The sequence below is a fragment of the Balaenoptera ricei genome, chromosome 5 (assembly GCF_028023285.1).
Source record: "Balaenoptera ricei isolate mBalRic1 chromosome 5, mBalRic1.hap2, whole genome shotgun sequence".
NCBI lineage: Eukaryota > Metazoa > Chordata > Mammalia > Artiodactyla > Balaenopteridae > Balaenoptera > Balaenoptera ricei.
This window is the reverse complement of record NC_082643.1, coordinates 49,142,423-49,160,556: the sequence shown is the minus strand read 5'-3', so window position 1 is coordinate 49,160,556 and position 18,134 is coordinate 49,142,423. Positions and strand designations below refer to the sequence as shown.

At 32.9% G+C, this 18,134-nt stretch overlaps 1 protein-coding gene across 9 annotated transcripts in view; it reads right to left on the bottom strand.

Annotated features, from left to right (window-relative positions):
• The window catches only part of CNOT6L (CCR4-NOT transcription complex subunit 6 like), a 363,313-nt gene that overhangs the window by 285,944 nt on the left and 59,235 nt on the right, over positions 1–18,134 (bottom strand). For all 9 annotated transcript variants that reach the window (XR_009503290.1, XR_009503291.1, XR_009503292.1 and 6 more), the window contains exon 5: positions 6,547–6,636. Coding sequence is in view for 6 of the 9 variants with exons in the window: in XM_059922801.1 (XP_059778784.1) it covers positions 6,547–6,636 (90 nt within the window). In the remaining 3 variants the exon portion in view is untranslated. The remainder of the gene's footprint in view (positions 1–6,546; positions 6,637–18,134) is intronic.

Below are 18,134 nucleotides of genomic sequence, written 5' to 3'. Positions count from 1 at the left end.
TGATAAAATAGAAAACCCAAGCAAAGAAGTGGAAGGGCACAATAATAACGATAACCAAAGATAAAATGATTGGATTTGAGAACAAATCAAGAGAATTTACTCAATAGGAACAATAAAAAGAAAACTGAAAAAAAAAATGAACAGAGCTTGAGGAACCTGTGGGACTATAACAGAAGATCTAAGATTCATATCATCAGAGTTCAGAAAGAGAATGTAGACTTAAAGGTATTCTAAGAGATAATGAGTAAAAATTCTCAAATTTAATAAACAACATAAATCTACAAGTTTAAGAAGATGTGCAAACTTCAAACAGAATAAACCCAAAGTAACCCACACCAAACCACGTCATAATGAAACTGCTAAAAATTAAAGACAAAAATCCCAAAAACCTCAGAGAAATGACACATTACCTAAAGGGGAACAATAAGTCTCTTTTCTAAAACCATGGTGCCAGAGGAAGTGATAAAGTGCTAAAAGAATAGAACTGTCAACCTCAAATTCTGTGTCCAGCAGAACTTTCCTTCCTAAATCAAGGAAAAATAAAGATGTTATCAAAGGAAAACTACAAGACTTTGTTGCTAGCAGACCAGCCCTTAAAGAATGACTAGAGGAAGCTCTCTAAACAGAAAGAACATAACAGAAGAAATGGAACATCAAAATGGAAGGAACAGAGAATGACTAATATTAAGGATAAATATAACAGATTAACCTTCTCCGCATAAGCTTCTTAAATCGTATCTGACGGCTGAAGCAAAATTTGTAATGCCTGTGTGGTACTTAGTACAGGTAGAGGAAATACTAGGGACAATAATATTTTAAAAGTGGGGAGGGTGAAGGGACACAAATGGAAGTAGGGCAACAATAGTTCACTTAAAGTGATAAGACACCATTATCAATAGACTGTGGTATGTATGTAATTGTGATATCTAAAGTAATGACTAAGAAAACTATACAAGACAATATACTCTAAAACAGCATAAATAAAACAAGATGGAATCTTAAAAAAATGTTTAAGTAACCCACAAGAAACCAAGAAAAGATAAATGAAGGAGAAACAAAGGAAACAAACAGAATACAAGTATCAAAATGGCTGATTCAAGTTCTACATATCAATAATTATTTTATATGTACATGGTCTAATAAATACACAAATTAAATGAGTGGAATCTTGGCAGAGTAGATAAAAATCATGACATAAAAGTAAACTGTACACTAATACAAGAAATTCACTTCACATACACATAGTGAAGCTGAATCTAAGAGTATGTAAACATTAAACAAACCAAAAAGAAGCAGAGTGGTTATGTTCACATCAGATAAAGTAGACTTAAGAGCAAAAAAGATACTAGGAACAAGGGAGGTTATTACACAATGATAAAAAGATCAATTCATCAAGAAGATGTAGCAATCCTAAATATGTATACATCAAACAACACCACTTCAAAATACATGAAGCAAAGACTGACAAAGCTGAAAGGAGAAACAGACAAATCCACAACTATGGTTGGCAATTTCAGCACTATAACATCTGGTAAGACTACTAGATAGAAAGTTACAAAAAATATAGAGGAATTAAATACCACCAGCAACCGGCATGATCTAATTTGCATGTGTAGAATACTCCACCCAACAAGCCACAAAATATATACTTTTTTCAAGCACTCATGGAACATTCACCAAGACAGACAATAAAACAAACCTCAAGAAATTTAAAAGAATTGAAATAATACAGAATGTTTCCCAACTGGTCCCAAACTGGAATCAAACAAAAAGTTAGTAACAGACAACAGGAAATTAAGTAACATATTTCTAAATAATCCATGAGTCAAAGATGAAGACTCAGAGGAAATTTTTTTTAAAATACACTGGACAGAATGAAAATGAAAATACAACATATCAAAATGTATGGAATGCAGCTAAAGTAGTTCTGATAGGGAAATTATAGTGTATAGTGCTACATCCTTACATTGAAAATGAGGAAAGATTTCAAATCGACAATCTAAATTGTTACTTCAAACAAGAAAAAGAACAAAATAAACCCGAAGTAAGAAGACCAAAGAAACTACTACGATATAGGGATACAGAAAGGTTTAACATAGAAAAAACAGAAAAAGATATACAGTGCAAATTCTAACCAAAATAGAACTCATGCAGCTGTATTTTTTTCATGTAGCTATATTAATATGAAAGTAATAAGAACAGCATAATGATAAAAGTTTCAAATAACCAGAAAGATGGAACACATGAAAATATATCCTCAATATATGTAATGAAAAGTTGTAAGAACTACAAGAAGAAATAAACAAATCTATAATCAAAGTGGGAGATTTTAACACAGCTCTATTAGTAATGAATAAAAACAAAGTAATCATTAAGTATATATAACACATTCAAATTAGCAAACTTTAATATACATAGGATGCTGTACCAAACAACTATAGAATGCACATTCTTTTTAAGTACATATTTAACATTTATAAAAAGTAATTAAGCATGAGCTGGCTAATATATAACATATTTTTAGAATTTAAATCAGAGTATGTTCTTTGACCACAGTGGAATTAAGCTAGGAATCAGTGACAAAGAAAACTAGAAGAACTCCCCTAGAAATAAAAAAATAAACTTCTAAATGACTCATCAGTCAAAGAAGAAAGAGAGCTTGGAGAAAATATGCTGAACTGAATGATAATGAAAATCATACAAATTAGAACTTGCAGGATACAGCTAAAAGTCATGTTTAGAGGGAGATTTATTAATGAATACATCAGAGAAAAAAAAGTCTAAAAGTGAAAGATTTAGGTGTTATAAGAAGTTAGAAAGAAAACAGCAAATGAAACCCAAAGAGAGCAGAAGGAAAAAATAAAGATAAGAAATTACTGATAGTGAAAAAAAAGTATGATAGAGATGACCAAAAAAGCTAAAAATTGGTTCTTTTCTTCAAAGAAAATATTGATAAATCCCTGGACAAGACTATTCATGAAATAAATAGAGGCAACACAAACAACTAGTATCTGGAATGGAAAAGAGACATCACAATACATTAAAATGGACATTAAGGCTTCCCTGGTGGCGCAGCGGTTGAGGGTCTGCCTGCCAATGCAGGGGACACGGGTTCGAGCCCTGGTCTGGGGGGATCCCGCATGCCGCGGAGCGGCTGGGCCCGTGAGCCACGACTGCTGAGCCTGCGCGTCTGGAGCCTGTGCTCCGCGGCAGGAGAGGCCGCGACTGTGAGAGGCCTGCGCACCGCGATGAAGAGCGGCCCCCGCCTGCCGCAACTAGAGAAAGCCCTCGCACAGAAACGAAGACTCAACACAGCCAAAGATGAATATAAATAAATAAAAATTAAAAAAAAAAAAAAAATGGACATTAAAACCTCATAAAAAGATATTCTGAACAACTGTATGCCAATAAATTTGAAAAATGAGATAAAATATTCAAATTAACAAAAAAAACTTTCAGAAACTGATAAAAAGAGAAATGGAAAATCAGACGAGTATTATAGTTATTAAAGAAATTAAATCAGTAATTGAAACTGCCTACAAAGGAACCCCAGGCTCAGATGTATTCTACCAAATATTTAAGAAAGAAAGAATACCAATCTTAAATAAACTCTTCTAAATAACAGAAAATGAGGAAATAATCCCCCAAAATTTTAATGAGGCCAACATAACCTTTATATCAAAACTTGACAAGAAAAATTACTGGCCAGTCTCACTCAAATACACATGCAAAAAATCCTAAGTAAAATATCAGCAAACAGAAACAGGGATATATAAAAAGAATAATAATATATTACAAGTTACTTGGGCTTATTCCAGGAATACAAAGGTGGTAATACGAAAAACCATCAATGCAATTACCAAATTAACAGAATAAAGGACAAAAATTTTATACTCATCTTAATAGAAAAAAAGCATTTGATAAAACTCAACATTTATTCATATTAAAAAATAACAGACTCTCTTAGCAAACTAGGAATAGAAGAAAATCCTTAATCTGTTTAAACTATCAATATAAAAACTACAGTGAACATCATACTTAATCATAAATTATTAAAAGCTAATAAATTATGAAATTAGACAATGATTCCCATTATCACCACTTTTAGTTAGCAGTTTACTGGTGGTCTTAGCAAGTGCAATAAAGAAAAAGAATAAAAGATATAAGAATTAGAAAAATAATATTAAAAGTAGAATTTACAGATGATATGATTGCATAAATTGACATTATAATGCATTAGGATTAAAAAGAATTGAGCAAAGTGGTTGAACACATATTTAGCAAGTGTTCAGCAAGGTGGGAATACCAAGAAGTATACAAAACTCAACTGCACTAAACAAATCAGCAATATCCATTAAGATACTATTTATTTTCAAAAAGACTATAAAAGCATCAAAAAAGTCAATACCTAGAATAAATGTAATAAAAAATGCACAAGACCAATACACAGAAACCTAAAACTAAATAATGAGATAAATTAGAGAAGGCACAATAAATAAAAGAATATTCTACACTGTTAGATTAGAAAACCCAGTGTTGTAAACATGTCAATTCTTTCCAAAGCAGTCTACAGTTGACCCTTGAACAATATGGGGGTTAGGGGCCCTGACTCCTGTACAGTCAAAAATTTGCATATAACCTTACAGTCAGCCCTTCATATCCACGGTTCCACACCACAGATTCAACCAAACGTGGATCCTATAGTACTGTTCATTGAAAAAAAAATGTGCATATAAGTGGACCCGTGCAGTTCAAACCTGTATTGTTCAAGAGTCAACTGTATCCCCAATCAAAATCCCTACACTTGGGGGAGGGAAGAAATTTGAAAAGCTGTTTCTAGCAATTTTAATGAAAATACAAGGCAAAAGAAGCATGGGGCCAAAACTAGCCAAGACTTTATAATCAAATCAAGAGGGAAGACTTACTCTACTGTATCTCAAAACATTTTATAAAACTGCCATAATTAACAACAACGTTATACTGCCATAAAGACTAGTGGAAGAGAACAAAAAATAGAGAATCTAGAAATACCATACAAACATTGATGATTCATGACAAAGAGGGCACAAAAAAACAGTAATGAAAGGACAGTCTTTTCAATAAATGGCTAAGGGTTAATTTAATACACACATGGAAAAACTGACTCCTGTGTTACACAAACATCAATTCTGGGAAGACTATAGCTCTAAGTGTTGCAAGTAAAAAATGGAGTTTTTCGATACTAACATAGGAGAATACATTCATGAGCTTGAGGTAGAGAAAAATTCTTAAAGAGAACACAAAAGCAGTACCACACTAGAAAGATCAATAAAGCAGAGTATGTTAAATTTTTTCTATTCATCAAGAGACAAATTAAGAGAATGAAAAAGCAACAAGAGCACCAGAAAAGGTATTTGCAACATATGTATCAACAAACAGCTTATATCTAAAACACGTGAAAAACTCCTTAAAAATTACACACACACACCACACATGCCATATGGCTGGGTCAACAGGCTATATCCATAGAGACAAGAGATACTTAATTTTTAAACAACAAGGAAATAACATACACATGCTTTGTATACAACTTAACAGCCACATATTCTTAATTTCTTACTAAAAGGACTTCTCTAATAAGTTTGTTATCTCTCTCTCATCAATCAACCAAAAAACTTTTAAATAACATTAATTTGACTTCACCTTATTGTAAATCTTACGATTTTTTTTTTAATTTTGTATGTAGGTGGGTGTCTTCTATGATACAATTAAAAAGAGAACAGCCAAAATATTGTGATGATGGCCTCTATGCTGGGATCTAGATTTCTCTAGCTCTGTTACAAGATTCTGTGTTTTAGAAAGGCATTATTCCAAGAAAAATATCTGAATTTAATAGCATCTCCATTCTTTTAAATGTATTTTGAGTGTTTAAACAAACAAAAAAGTTTTAAGTCAAATACTTAACAGCTTTCTTACATTAAAAATTTTTCATCTAGAATATCACTATTTTGATCAGATAAATCTGGTGTTCTTAATTAAAATCTTGCTTTCAAAATTTCCACAGATGTGTAGTGAATCAAACAAGTCATTTCATTCATGAAAAATGTGCACAATGTGTGGGTTCCAAACATTCTGCATCAAATTCAAACAATTGATAACTATGTATCTTTGTGATTAAGAGCAAGACAATCTTGAGTTCACAGCTCTGGCATTAATCAGCTGTGTACTTAGGTAATACTTTATTCTCTGAATCTCAGAATTTGCATCTGTATAATGCCAGTAAAAATTCCTACCTCCTATGTTCCTAAAAAGATTCAACAAGATAATGTAACTAATGATCCTAACATAAAGCACTCAGTATGTGAAAAGAAGAATGTCCCACTACCATGGAATATACTAACGCCAGAAACTTCAATCCTATAAGCAGTTATAAAAAAATGGTCAGATGCCTACAATAAAAATTTTTAAAAATAATAATAACAACAACTAAAAAATAAATGGTCAGAAGCTCTTAAGCAACATGTGATCTATTAGCTAACGGTAATATCTGTAGAGTTTAATATTTACCTGCAAGATTGTCAAGCATGAAGTTCAGTAGCTTTCGGGTTCCATCTGGGTCCTGGTATAAATTGAGAATATCCTGTGATAAAGGATTGCCTAAAGACGAAGAGAAAAATAAAATCTGTAAGAGTTACAATTGGAAGACAAAACAAATGTACACTATAAAACAAAATACTAATTTTCTAAAGTGAAGTTTACTGTACTTAATCTGTTACATAAATTTAAAGAAATCATAGAATTAAATACTCTTTGTTGATAAAGTCATAAAGAAAAACTTCAAAAGAATTATTTCTTTCCAGATTTCAGTTTATACTGTATACCTATAATTTGGGTGTGTCAAAATCACATATATACATACATACATACATACATACACACACACACACACATACACATATTAATCTTGGTCAGTTCTGAAGTAATATCAAAACTTGGCACCCTTAAGTAACCCATAGGTTCTACATTTATCTTTGAAGATAATACTCTAACTGAAAGAAAAACAGCCTTGTATGAGAAAGAACGAGTGATATCATAAAAAAGGAGGGTCTTCCTAGTTAGAATATTTATACTACACATGGAGAAAAGGAAGGTATTTCAAGTGAAAAGAAAACCTATCATTACCAAGATGAGTTAATGAAATGTAGAGGGAAATAAGAATTTTTTTTATGACAGTGATCAGGGGTTATCTGAATACTGAGAGTACAGATATATCAAATTTCAAAAAACTAACTACTGTTAACAGTCTATATATTCTTTTAAGAAATAAAGGCGGTATTTATTAAGACAAGCATGCAAAAATAGTCTAGCAAACAGATTTGAAAAAATAAAAATTGTAGAAGTTTCAGAAATGAAGTTTCTAACTATTAAAACAAAATCTTCAATATAACACACACCAATCAGAATAGCTAAAATTAAAACGCAATGACCAACGAAGTGGTTAGAAAGAATGTGAAGTACCTGGAACTCTCAGAAGTTGCTGGTGAAAGTGTAAAATAGTACAACTATGGTGAAAATCTGGTTAGCAGCTTCCAACTGACTTGAAAGTGGGAAAAAGAAACTTCCTGGGTTGATGGAAATGTTCTACATCTTGAGTTAGGCAGTTACGTTTGTCAAAATTAGTCAAGCAGCATACTTAAGTATTTGGGTATTTTACTGTATGTAATTATAACTCAGTAAAGTACTAGGGGAAAAAACCATGAGTGAGTTAGGCAGTAGATGACATACAGCTGAAAATAAAGTAAGTGAACAGGAAAACCATATTCAAAGAAATTACCCAGAATGCATCACTGAGCATCAAGAAAATGTAAAATATGAGACAATAAAAATATGGGAGTTAGAACAAGAAATCTTAATATACGTTGAACTGGAACTCTAGAAAGAGAGAACAGTAATTTGGTTTCTGGTCCGACATGTAAAGAGACTGGAAGTTGTCACTCTCACCTCCACAACTGAGGTCACAGGGCAAACTGCTGTCCTGAACACAAGCAGGGCCCTATACTTTGCTGCATTTTACTCCCCGGGGTCCTACTGGGTTCTCACTATAAAGACTGGAAAAAAAACCCCTTGTGCTTCTGTTAGGGGAGAGGGAAAGTAATGTTCTCCTTAACCAATTCTGCCCACAAGGGAAACCATTTTACCAAAGTATAACCAAGTGGGGTTTTACCAAAGCCTAACCAACCCAATATTTCTCTTATCCCACTCCAGCCCCCTCTAGCGTGTGGGGAGGGAGGATACCCAACTCAGACTCACCAAAAGACTGAGACCTAATCATAGGACTAGAGGACTCTTCTTCTCCTTCACACTTTATCACATCAACAGAGCTCCTATGTAACAAAGGGTTAGAGCTCAAGAACTGCAAGTCTCAGACCCTAGTTAAAGAGTCTCTGGGAAAACCCAAGGATAACAGAAGCGACAAAAACAAGGACATGAGAGGAAATTTTAGATTCTGACACACAGATGGAATAAACAGTAAACACATTCTAACTCCTAGCCAGAAGGAGATTAGAGAAAGAGGAGAAATGAGAGAGGCAATATTCAAAAAGAAAAAGGCTGCAAACTTTCAAAAGCTAACTTTTTAAAAATTGAATAAACTTATACAAGAAGCACAATATATACAAAGAAGTTTACGAAAACTTTCATTTTACGTTGTACTGCAAACTAGAGAATGCCAATGGCAAATACCAGACTTTAAAACCAGATAGGGAAAAAGGATCAATTACTTCTAAAGAAAAAAATATGAGAATGCCAACAAAATTCATTAACAACAACAGAATACAGTACAGTAACAGTAACAATACAGTAGAATAATATCTCTAAAGAGTTGCAAGATGGTACTTGAGACTTTAATACTCCTCTGCCAGTCACCAATATAAAAAGTAGACAGAAAATCAATAAAAATGAAGAAGACCCTAACAACACTGTCAAACAACTAACTGATATCTATATAATACTCTACTCAAACACAAGAAGATATACATTCTTTTCGAGTACACATGAATATTCACCAAGAGAGACCATACTTTGGGCCAGGAAACAAACTATAACATATTTAAATGAAATGAAATCACACAAAGCATACTATCTGACCATAACAAAACTAGAAATCGACAACAGACAGACATCTGGAAAATCCCCAAGTACTTTGATACAACTAAATCAGTGTTTAGAGGAAAATTTATAGCATCAAATGCTTATATGAGAAAAGAAAAATCTAAAATCAGTGACCTAACCTCCATATTAAGAATCTAAAAAAAGAAGAGCAAATACACCCCCAAAGAAACCAAAAGGAAGGAACTAATAAAGAGCCAAAATCTATAAAATCTAAGATAGGAAAACAACAGATTCCTACTGAACCCAAAAGATGGTTCTTTGAAAGAGGCAATAAAATTGACAAACCTCTCTTTGACCAGGACAAAAAGACACAAACTATAAACATCAAGAATGAAAGACGGAACAGCCCTTGAGACATTAAAAGGATAGAGAATATTAAAAACTATTTATGTGCATAAATTCAACAACTTAGAAGAAATGAATAAGTTCCTTCTAAGACAGAAACTACCACACCTCAAAAAGAAATGGATAGAGAACAGCAAAAACGGCAGAGAAGAACTCCAAAATTTCGCCCCTCCACAAAAGCAGTATCAAAAACCAAAAAAGCTAGCAAAAATTGCAGACTCAACTATTTCAGAACTCTGGAAATTAACTAAATGATTACGGCAACCCAGGGGGTCAAGAAAAAAGGACAGTGATTTGTGGAGTTTTAAACCTTCTCCTGGTCCCTCATTGCCAGGGCAGCTTGGCAGCCACTTTGGAGCAACCAAAACTGAGCTGGAGCACTCTCAAAGCCTCATTCCCAAACACTAGTCATTATTTGACCTGTGTGGTGGTTCCTCTACTCTTGCATAGTGTTATAAGACTTCTTCCTAGAGGAGAAGGAGGAAACTATTACTGGCAAATGGTTTAAATTTGTAGGTGTCCAAGGTCATGGAAACAGTTGGGGCAAACAACAGACTAACCAAAAAGCTTAAAAGGAAAAACTTGGGAATGAGATGTCAGTACGTGCTCCAAAAAGCTCTGACATACTCCTGGGACTCTAGAAGGTCATATGGACATGGAGGCCTACGCACATGCTCAGGAAAGACCTAAAAATAGCCTAAGTTCTCACCTCTGTCTGACCCTGAGGCTTTGCAATGAAGGAAGTGAAGGACAAGGCAGAGTTATAAACTTCTTGGCTGAGTAATGAAGGTGAGCCCCAAAACACACACCGAGCCACTTGGCCAGGAGTGGGAGACTTACTGGTTACAGGCAGTTAAGGAAATCTCTGTCCAACCATTAGCTGACCATAAACTGAATAAAAAGACTTCAATGGCCACACATGACAAAGCATACAAAATTTACAGAATTAGTTCTGAAAAGTCACTAAAGCAACAAACAACAAATAAAACAAGCAGCAGCAACAGACAACCCTGGGAAAGGGAGAGAGTCTAATTCCAAAGTTGCTGCATTATTTTAAATGTCCAGTTCTTAACAAAAAAAACCTATGAAACATACAAAGAAACAAGAGAGTATGTCCCATACTAAGGGAGACGAGCCATCAATAAAAACTGTCCCTAAGAAAAATAAAAATTGTACCCAAGGACTTAACAGAAAACACTTTGAAAATCCACTATTTTAATATGCTTAAAGAGCTGAAGAAAACCATGTCTAAAGAATTAAAATGAAGTATGAGAATGATATCTCACCAAACAGAGAATATCAAAATAGAAACAGAAATTATAAAAAGGAACCAAATAGAAATTATAAAACAAAACAAAACAAAATCACTAGAAGGGCTCAAGAGCAGTATTGAACAGGTAGAAGAAAAGATCTGTGACCCTGAAGAGAGGTTAGTTGAAGTTACACAGTCTGAAGAAAAGAAAAAAGAATGAAGAAAAATTAACAGAGCTCAGAGATCTATCAGACAACAAGTGTACCAACATATGCAAAATGGGAGTCCCAGAAGAGGAGGAGAAAAAAGAACAGGAAAAAAATGTAAAGAAAAAATGGTCAAAAGATCCCAAATTTAAAGAAAAGCATTAATAGAAGAAGCTCAATAAACTCCAAGTAAAATAAAATGTAAGTGAGATCTACTCCTGGACAAATTATAATAAAACTGTGCAAAGTCAAAGACAGAAAGAGAATCTTGAAAGCTCTAAGACAGAAGTGACACATGGTATACAGATCCTCAAAATAAGATTAACAGCTGGTTTCTCATCAGAAACCATGGAGGCCAAAAGGCAGTAGAATAACATATTCAAAGTACTGAAAGGGGAAAACCCCCCCCCCCAAAAAAAACTATCAACCAGGAATTCTATATCCAGCAAAAATATCCTTCAAAAATAAAGGGGATAGTAAGACATTCCCAAATAAACAAACAGAGTTTCTCACTAGCAGACCAACCCTACAGGAAATACTAAAGAGATTCCTCTAACTGAAATGAAAGGACACAGGACAGTAACTTGAATCCATATGAAAAATCAAGAGTACCAGTAAAGGTACTCTACATAGCACATATAAAAGACAGTATAAATGTAATTTTTGTTTTTAATTTTTTTTCCTGATATGAGATAACTGCATACAGCAATAATTTTATATCTATGTCGATGGGCACACAATGTAAAAAGATGATATTTGTAATGATAACAGCATAAAAGAGAAGTGAATGGAGTTACAGGTGCAAAGTTCTTTTATATTATTGAAACTAAATTGCCATTGATCCAAATTAGATTGCTGTAAACTAAGATGTTAATTGTAATCCTCAGGGTAACCACTAAGAAAATAACTCAAAGTAACACAGTAAAAGAAACAAGGGAATTAAACTGTACACTGGAAAATATCCATTTAGCACAAGAGAAGGCATTAATTGAGGAACAGTGGAACAAAAAGGACATAACACATACAGAAAACAAACAGCAAAATGACTGACATGAATCCTACTTTATCAGCAAATACATTAAATGTAAGTGGATTAAACTCTGATTAAAAAGCAGAGATTAGCAGAATGAATAATTAAACATGATTCATTATATGTTATCCAGAAGAGAGACACTATAGAACAAAGACATAAATAGAAAGTAAAAGCACAGAAAAAGGTATGACATGCAAACAGTAACCAAAAGAGAGCTGAAGTAGCTACACTAAGACAGGGATAACCTCAAAGTCTTGTATCAATGAAAGAAACTGAATTAGTAGTTAAAAACTTTTCAACAAAGAAAATTTCAGGCCCATAGAGTTTTACTGGAAAATACTACCAATAGTATAAGAAAGAAATAATACAAATGGAAATGCTTCAAGAAAATAGAAGTGTTAGTAACAGTTTCCAACTCATTTTACGAAGTCAGTAGTATCCTTATCAAGCTAGACAAAAACATTGTAAAAAAAAAAAAAAAACTACAGAATGCCTTACAATCATAAATGTATAAATCCTCAACAAAATACTAGCAAGTCAAATCCAGTAATATATTAAAAACAAAATACATTATGGCTAAGTGGTATTTAAAATGGGAATAGAAGGTGAGTTCTACCTCTTGATAGAAGTCTGATTATTATTGAAAAACCACCAACGTAATTCAGCATATAAACAAAGTAAAGAAGAAAAGTTATGATCATTTCAACAGTTGCAGAGAAAGTATCTGACCAAATTCAACTTGCATCAATGACAAAAATCCTCAGCAAAAGTGAAGAAATAGAAGGAAAATTTATTTAACCTGAAAGAGCATCTACCAAAAAACTTGCAGTTGATATAATTCATGGTGAAAGACTGAACGCCTTCTCCCTAAAGTTAAGAACAGGGCAAGGACATGCACTGTCATCACTTCTATTTAATATTGTCCTTGCCAGTGTGATAAGGCAAAAAATAAGGAAAGGAAGAAATGAAAAGGTCTCTATTCACAGATTAAAAGGTTGTAAAAGTTCCTAGAAGTAATAAGTTTACTAATGTTGTAAGGGATAAGGTCAATATACTTTTAAATGAATTGTGTTTTAATTCTATAAAATATCAATGGGTAACTGGAACTTTTAAAAGTAGTATCATTTACAATAGAATCGAATATCAAGTAAGTAGCAAATCCAACAACAATATATAAATCTAGCAAAATATTTGCAAGATCTGCATGCTGAAAACTACAAAACATCAAAAAAATAAAGAAGACCTGCGTAAATAGAGAGGTACACTGTATTCATAGATTGGAAGACTCAGTATTAAGTCTCAAGATTAACATACTGATTCTAACTCCAAACTGATCTACATATTCAATACAATTCAAATAAAAATTCTAGCAGGGTATTTTGCAAAAATCATAATCTGATTCTAAAACTTATACGGAAATGCAAAGCATTTAGAGGTGTCAACGCAATTTTGAAAATAACTACAGAGTTGGAGAACACATACTATATAATCTCAGGGCTTACCACAAAGCTGCAGCAATCAAACATTTTGGTATTGGCATAGATCAGTGGACAGATTATATATCTAGCGGTAGACCCACCCACATAAATTTGGGTCTAATGAATTTTGACAAAGTTACAAGAAAATCCACATGGAAAGCATAATCTTTTCAACAAATAGTGCTGTAATGACTGGATGTACATATGCAAAAGAACAAACTTTGCACCATACTTACAAAAATTAACTTAAAACAGACCCCAGACCTATATGAAAAACCTAATTATAAAATTTCTAGAAGAAAATCTTCATGTACTTGGGTGAGGTAAATACATCTTAGATGTACTTGGGTGAGGTAAATACATCTTTGGTGTATTTGGTAAATACACCAAAGACATAATCCATAGATGAAAACAAGTGATAAATGGGACCGCATCGAAATGGAAAATTGCTCTTTGAAAGGCCCTGTAAAGAAAATAAACATACAAGCCACAGATTGGGAGAAAATATCTGCAAAACATACTTTAAAAAGGACTTGAATCCAAAACATATAGTAAACTCTCAAAATCTCAGTAATTAGAAAAAAAGCAACTCAATAATAAAACTAGGCAAAATATGTGAATAAACACTTCCTTCACCAATGAAGACATACAGATGGCAAATAAACACATGAAAAGTATAATTACTCATTAGAGAAATGACAAGCTAAACCACAATGAGATATTACATCCTACTAGAATGAAAAATTTACCAAAAAATTGATAATACCAAGAAGTACTGACAAGGATGCAGAGCCAACTAAAACTCACTCATATTTTTGGCAGGAATACAAAATGATAAATCCACTGTGTTGGATTATCACACAAACAGTCTGGCAGTTTCTTATGAAGTTCAACATACACTTACCATACCACCTGGCAGTTCCAGTCCTAGGTATTTACCCAAGTAAAATAAAACTTACTTCACACAGAAATCTATACAAATGTTTACAGTGCCTTTATTCCTAATCACTCATAACTGGAAACAACCCAAATGTCCTTCAACTTGTGAACAGATAAAAATCGGTGGTATATCCACACAATTGGATACTACTCAGCAACAGAAATGAGCTACTGAAATACACAACAAGATGGATGAACCTCAAATACATTATGTTAAATGAAAGAATCCAGACTCAAAAGGCTACATACTATGTTTCCATATATGACATTCTGGAAAAGTAGTTGCCAAGGGCTAAGAGTGGCATAAGGTATTGACTTCAATGAACACAAATGAATTTTGGAGGGTGATAGAACAGTTCTATTTCTCAATTGTAGTGGTGGTTATGCAACTGCATACATCTGTCAACATTCACCAAATGTGAATGTCTGTCAACAAAGAGGTCAATTTTACTATATACATATATTTCAGTAAAAAAGTTGCTAAAAATTTAATTTTTCAAAAATATATTCAAGGTATAATTTCAAGAGTGACCACTGAGAGTCCAGAAATAGAATGTACAAATCCCACACCAACAGAAGTATATAGATCAAGAAACAAACAAGGGGGAAAAAAAATCTGTTTTTAGAAAGGCAAAAAGAAAACAAAAAATCACACAAAGAATGGAATCGAAAAGTAGGATGGCAACCAGACAAAAATATCAATAATTGCAATAGAGGTAAGGCAATTGGTCTGAACCCACACATTAAAATAGTCAGACTGGATTAAAAACAAAGACCAGTTATATACTTTTTGTAAGAGACACACCTAAGCATAAGTACACAGAAAGGTTGAAAGTAAACAAAGGAGAAAAGATGTATTATACAAACATTAACCAAAAGAAAACTTGCATAGCTATAATATGAGACAAAAAAGACTGTAAGATGAAAACCCTAACAGGAGGCTCATGACCTAATATCAGGTTCAATTTACCAGAAGGTATAGCAATATATAGGCATAGTTGGTATACTTAATAAAATAAACTCAAAGGCTATAAGCAAAAGCTGACTGAAGTACATGGGGAAATGAACAAATTCAGCATTTAAATGGAAATTTTAGCATATATACCTTAATTATTAAAAGAGCAAACAGTCAAAAATTTATAAAGATACAGCAAATATGAGGAACACAGCTAACAAATTTGATCTAATGGAGAAACATATAGATCTGTACCTAACAATTAGAGAAACAATACTCTTTTCAGATGCAGTAAAACATTTATAAAAATTGATCACATACTAGCCCATAAAGCAGGAATCAACAAATGTAAAAGAACTGGTTCATACAGGTTACCCTAACTGCCTATAATGCAATTAAGTTTAAAGTTAACAATAAAGAAAGGTAAATTTAAAATCACATGTGCATGGAAATTTTAAATAACTGATGAGTCAAAGAAGATATGATAACCTATATTAATAATACTTAGGCAAAAATGATGAGAATATTTCATATCAAAATCATGGGATGCCAAATAAATTTATAGTCTTGCCAAAAAAATTTATCGTCTTAACTGCTTATATTTATTTGAAAATAAGGAAATCTAAATATGAATAAGCCATATATCCAACTTAAAAAGAGAAAAAAGGAAAAAAACTATAATAAATCCAAACAAAACAGAATAAAGAAAAACAGAAACAAACCAGTTTTTAAAAAATAAAAGCCAATATTGACTCACTGAAAAGAACGTAACCAACAAATCCCTGGGGAGACTAAATCAGAAAAATAGATAGAAAGCACAAATAATCTTACTAATGAAGAAGGGGGTAATATAAACAAAACAGTCTAAAAATATATCAAGAGAATATTATGAACATTTTTATGCAAATCTGAAAACTTTAAAAAGTTGAAAAATTCCAATATTACAGATACAGTCCAAAAAAACTGACTCTTCAGCAATTAGAAGACTCAATAATTCTTATCACTACAAATACACTGAGGTGATAGTTCCACCAGGCAATGGTAGTTTTATAGTCTTGTTCCACCAAAATTTCAAGGAACAGATTAATTCAATATTATACAAACTCTTTGAGAAAATTGAGTAAGAACAGTAAGAACACATGTCTATCTTATTCATGAACATACATGAAAAATTCCTTTAAAAAGTTAATGTGAAAGGCAGTCCGTCAGGGTCCCTGTGCTTCCCCCCTTCATTCTTTGTGAGTGCAACAGATTCTGAAACTTATCTGTCTCTTGATACTGAGCAGTTTCTATAGCTAGTTAAATAGGGAACTAAACAGGTAAAGGCAACCAGAGCAATACTTCCATATAACTCTTTGTACCCTTGGAGAAGCAGGACTAGTTGTTTTGTTTTGGGTTTTTTGCAGCTAGCTACAATATTTGCTGCTTGCTTGAAAAGTGCTGCACCTTTGGACTTAGATTACTCAATTGCAATGCAAACTCTTTGTGTATACAGCATGTGTCTGGGTCCACCTTGTTGCTTGAGTGATAATGTTCTTTGTCTCTGACCCAAGAGCCTCATGTCTTCTACCATTATCCATGAAACAATAATTGGCTAACTTATTAGCTTGTAATAGGGTAAAATCTCAGAGCCTTAACAGTTCTTGACAAACACTATCAAAATAAATCCAGCAGTGTATAAAAGCACCAAGTTGGGTTTACCTCAGGAATGCAAGTGTGGTTTAAAGGGGCAGGTTGGGGGGATGCTTACATATAATTTACCACTTCAATATATGAAATGAGAAAATAATGTAATCATCTCAATAGATGAAGAAAAGCATTTAATAAAATTCAGCACCCGAATAAGGATTAGCGAAGTAGAAATAGAAGGAAACTTCTAGAACCTAAAAACTTTTTACCAAAAATATAGAGCAAATATTCTTAATGGAAAAATATCAGAAACATTTCCTTTAAAATTGGGATTAGAAGCATGCCCAGTATTAATGCAATATTGTATTAAACACGCCAGTACATTACAATAAGGAAAAGAAATTATAAGAATTTGAAAGGAACAAAGTCTTTATCAGCAGATGAAATCATTATCTGCATACAATACCTAAAGAATTTGTAGACAAACTTTTAGGAAGAATGAGAATTTAGCCAAGAAGGCTTACTGTAAGATCTTTTTTCTTTTTAATGGTAATTCGTATACCCCAACAGCAAACAGGCAGAAAAAGCAACTTAAAAAAGACATGGTTTCTAAGAGGAACAAAAAAACTTATAAAGTATCTAGAAACAAATCTACAGAAGATATGCCTGAACAGTGTGCAGAAAGTTATAAAATTTTATTCAAAGACATTAAATAAGATCTAAATAAATGGAGAGAATGCACAAATTCATGGATAGGAAGACTCAATATAATTAACATGTCAATTTTTCTTAAATTGATCCAGACATTCAATGCAGTTCCAAAGTCCGAATAGCATTTTTTGTGAAACTTAACAAGCTGTTTCTTATGTATGAGGAAGATTCAAGGCACCCAAACTGCCAAGACATTGCAAAAGTAAAATGTAAAGGGACTTCCCAAAAGAGATATCAAATCTTAATATAAAGCCATAGTAACAATTATGACAAGGTAGTAATCAGTGCAAGGTTAGACAAACTGACTACTGGGTACAGAGAATGGAGATCCCAAAACAGGCCTACTACACATTGCTGATATATGAGAGAGGTGACTTTGCTGATCAGTGGGAAAAGGGAAAAACTAGTCACTAAATGATGTTGAGACAACTGGTTA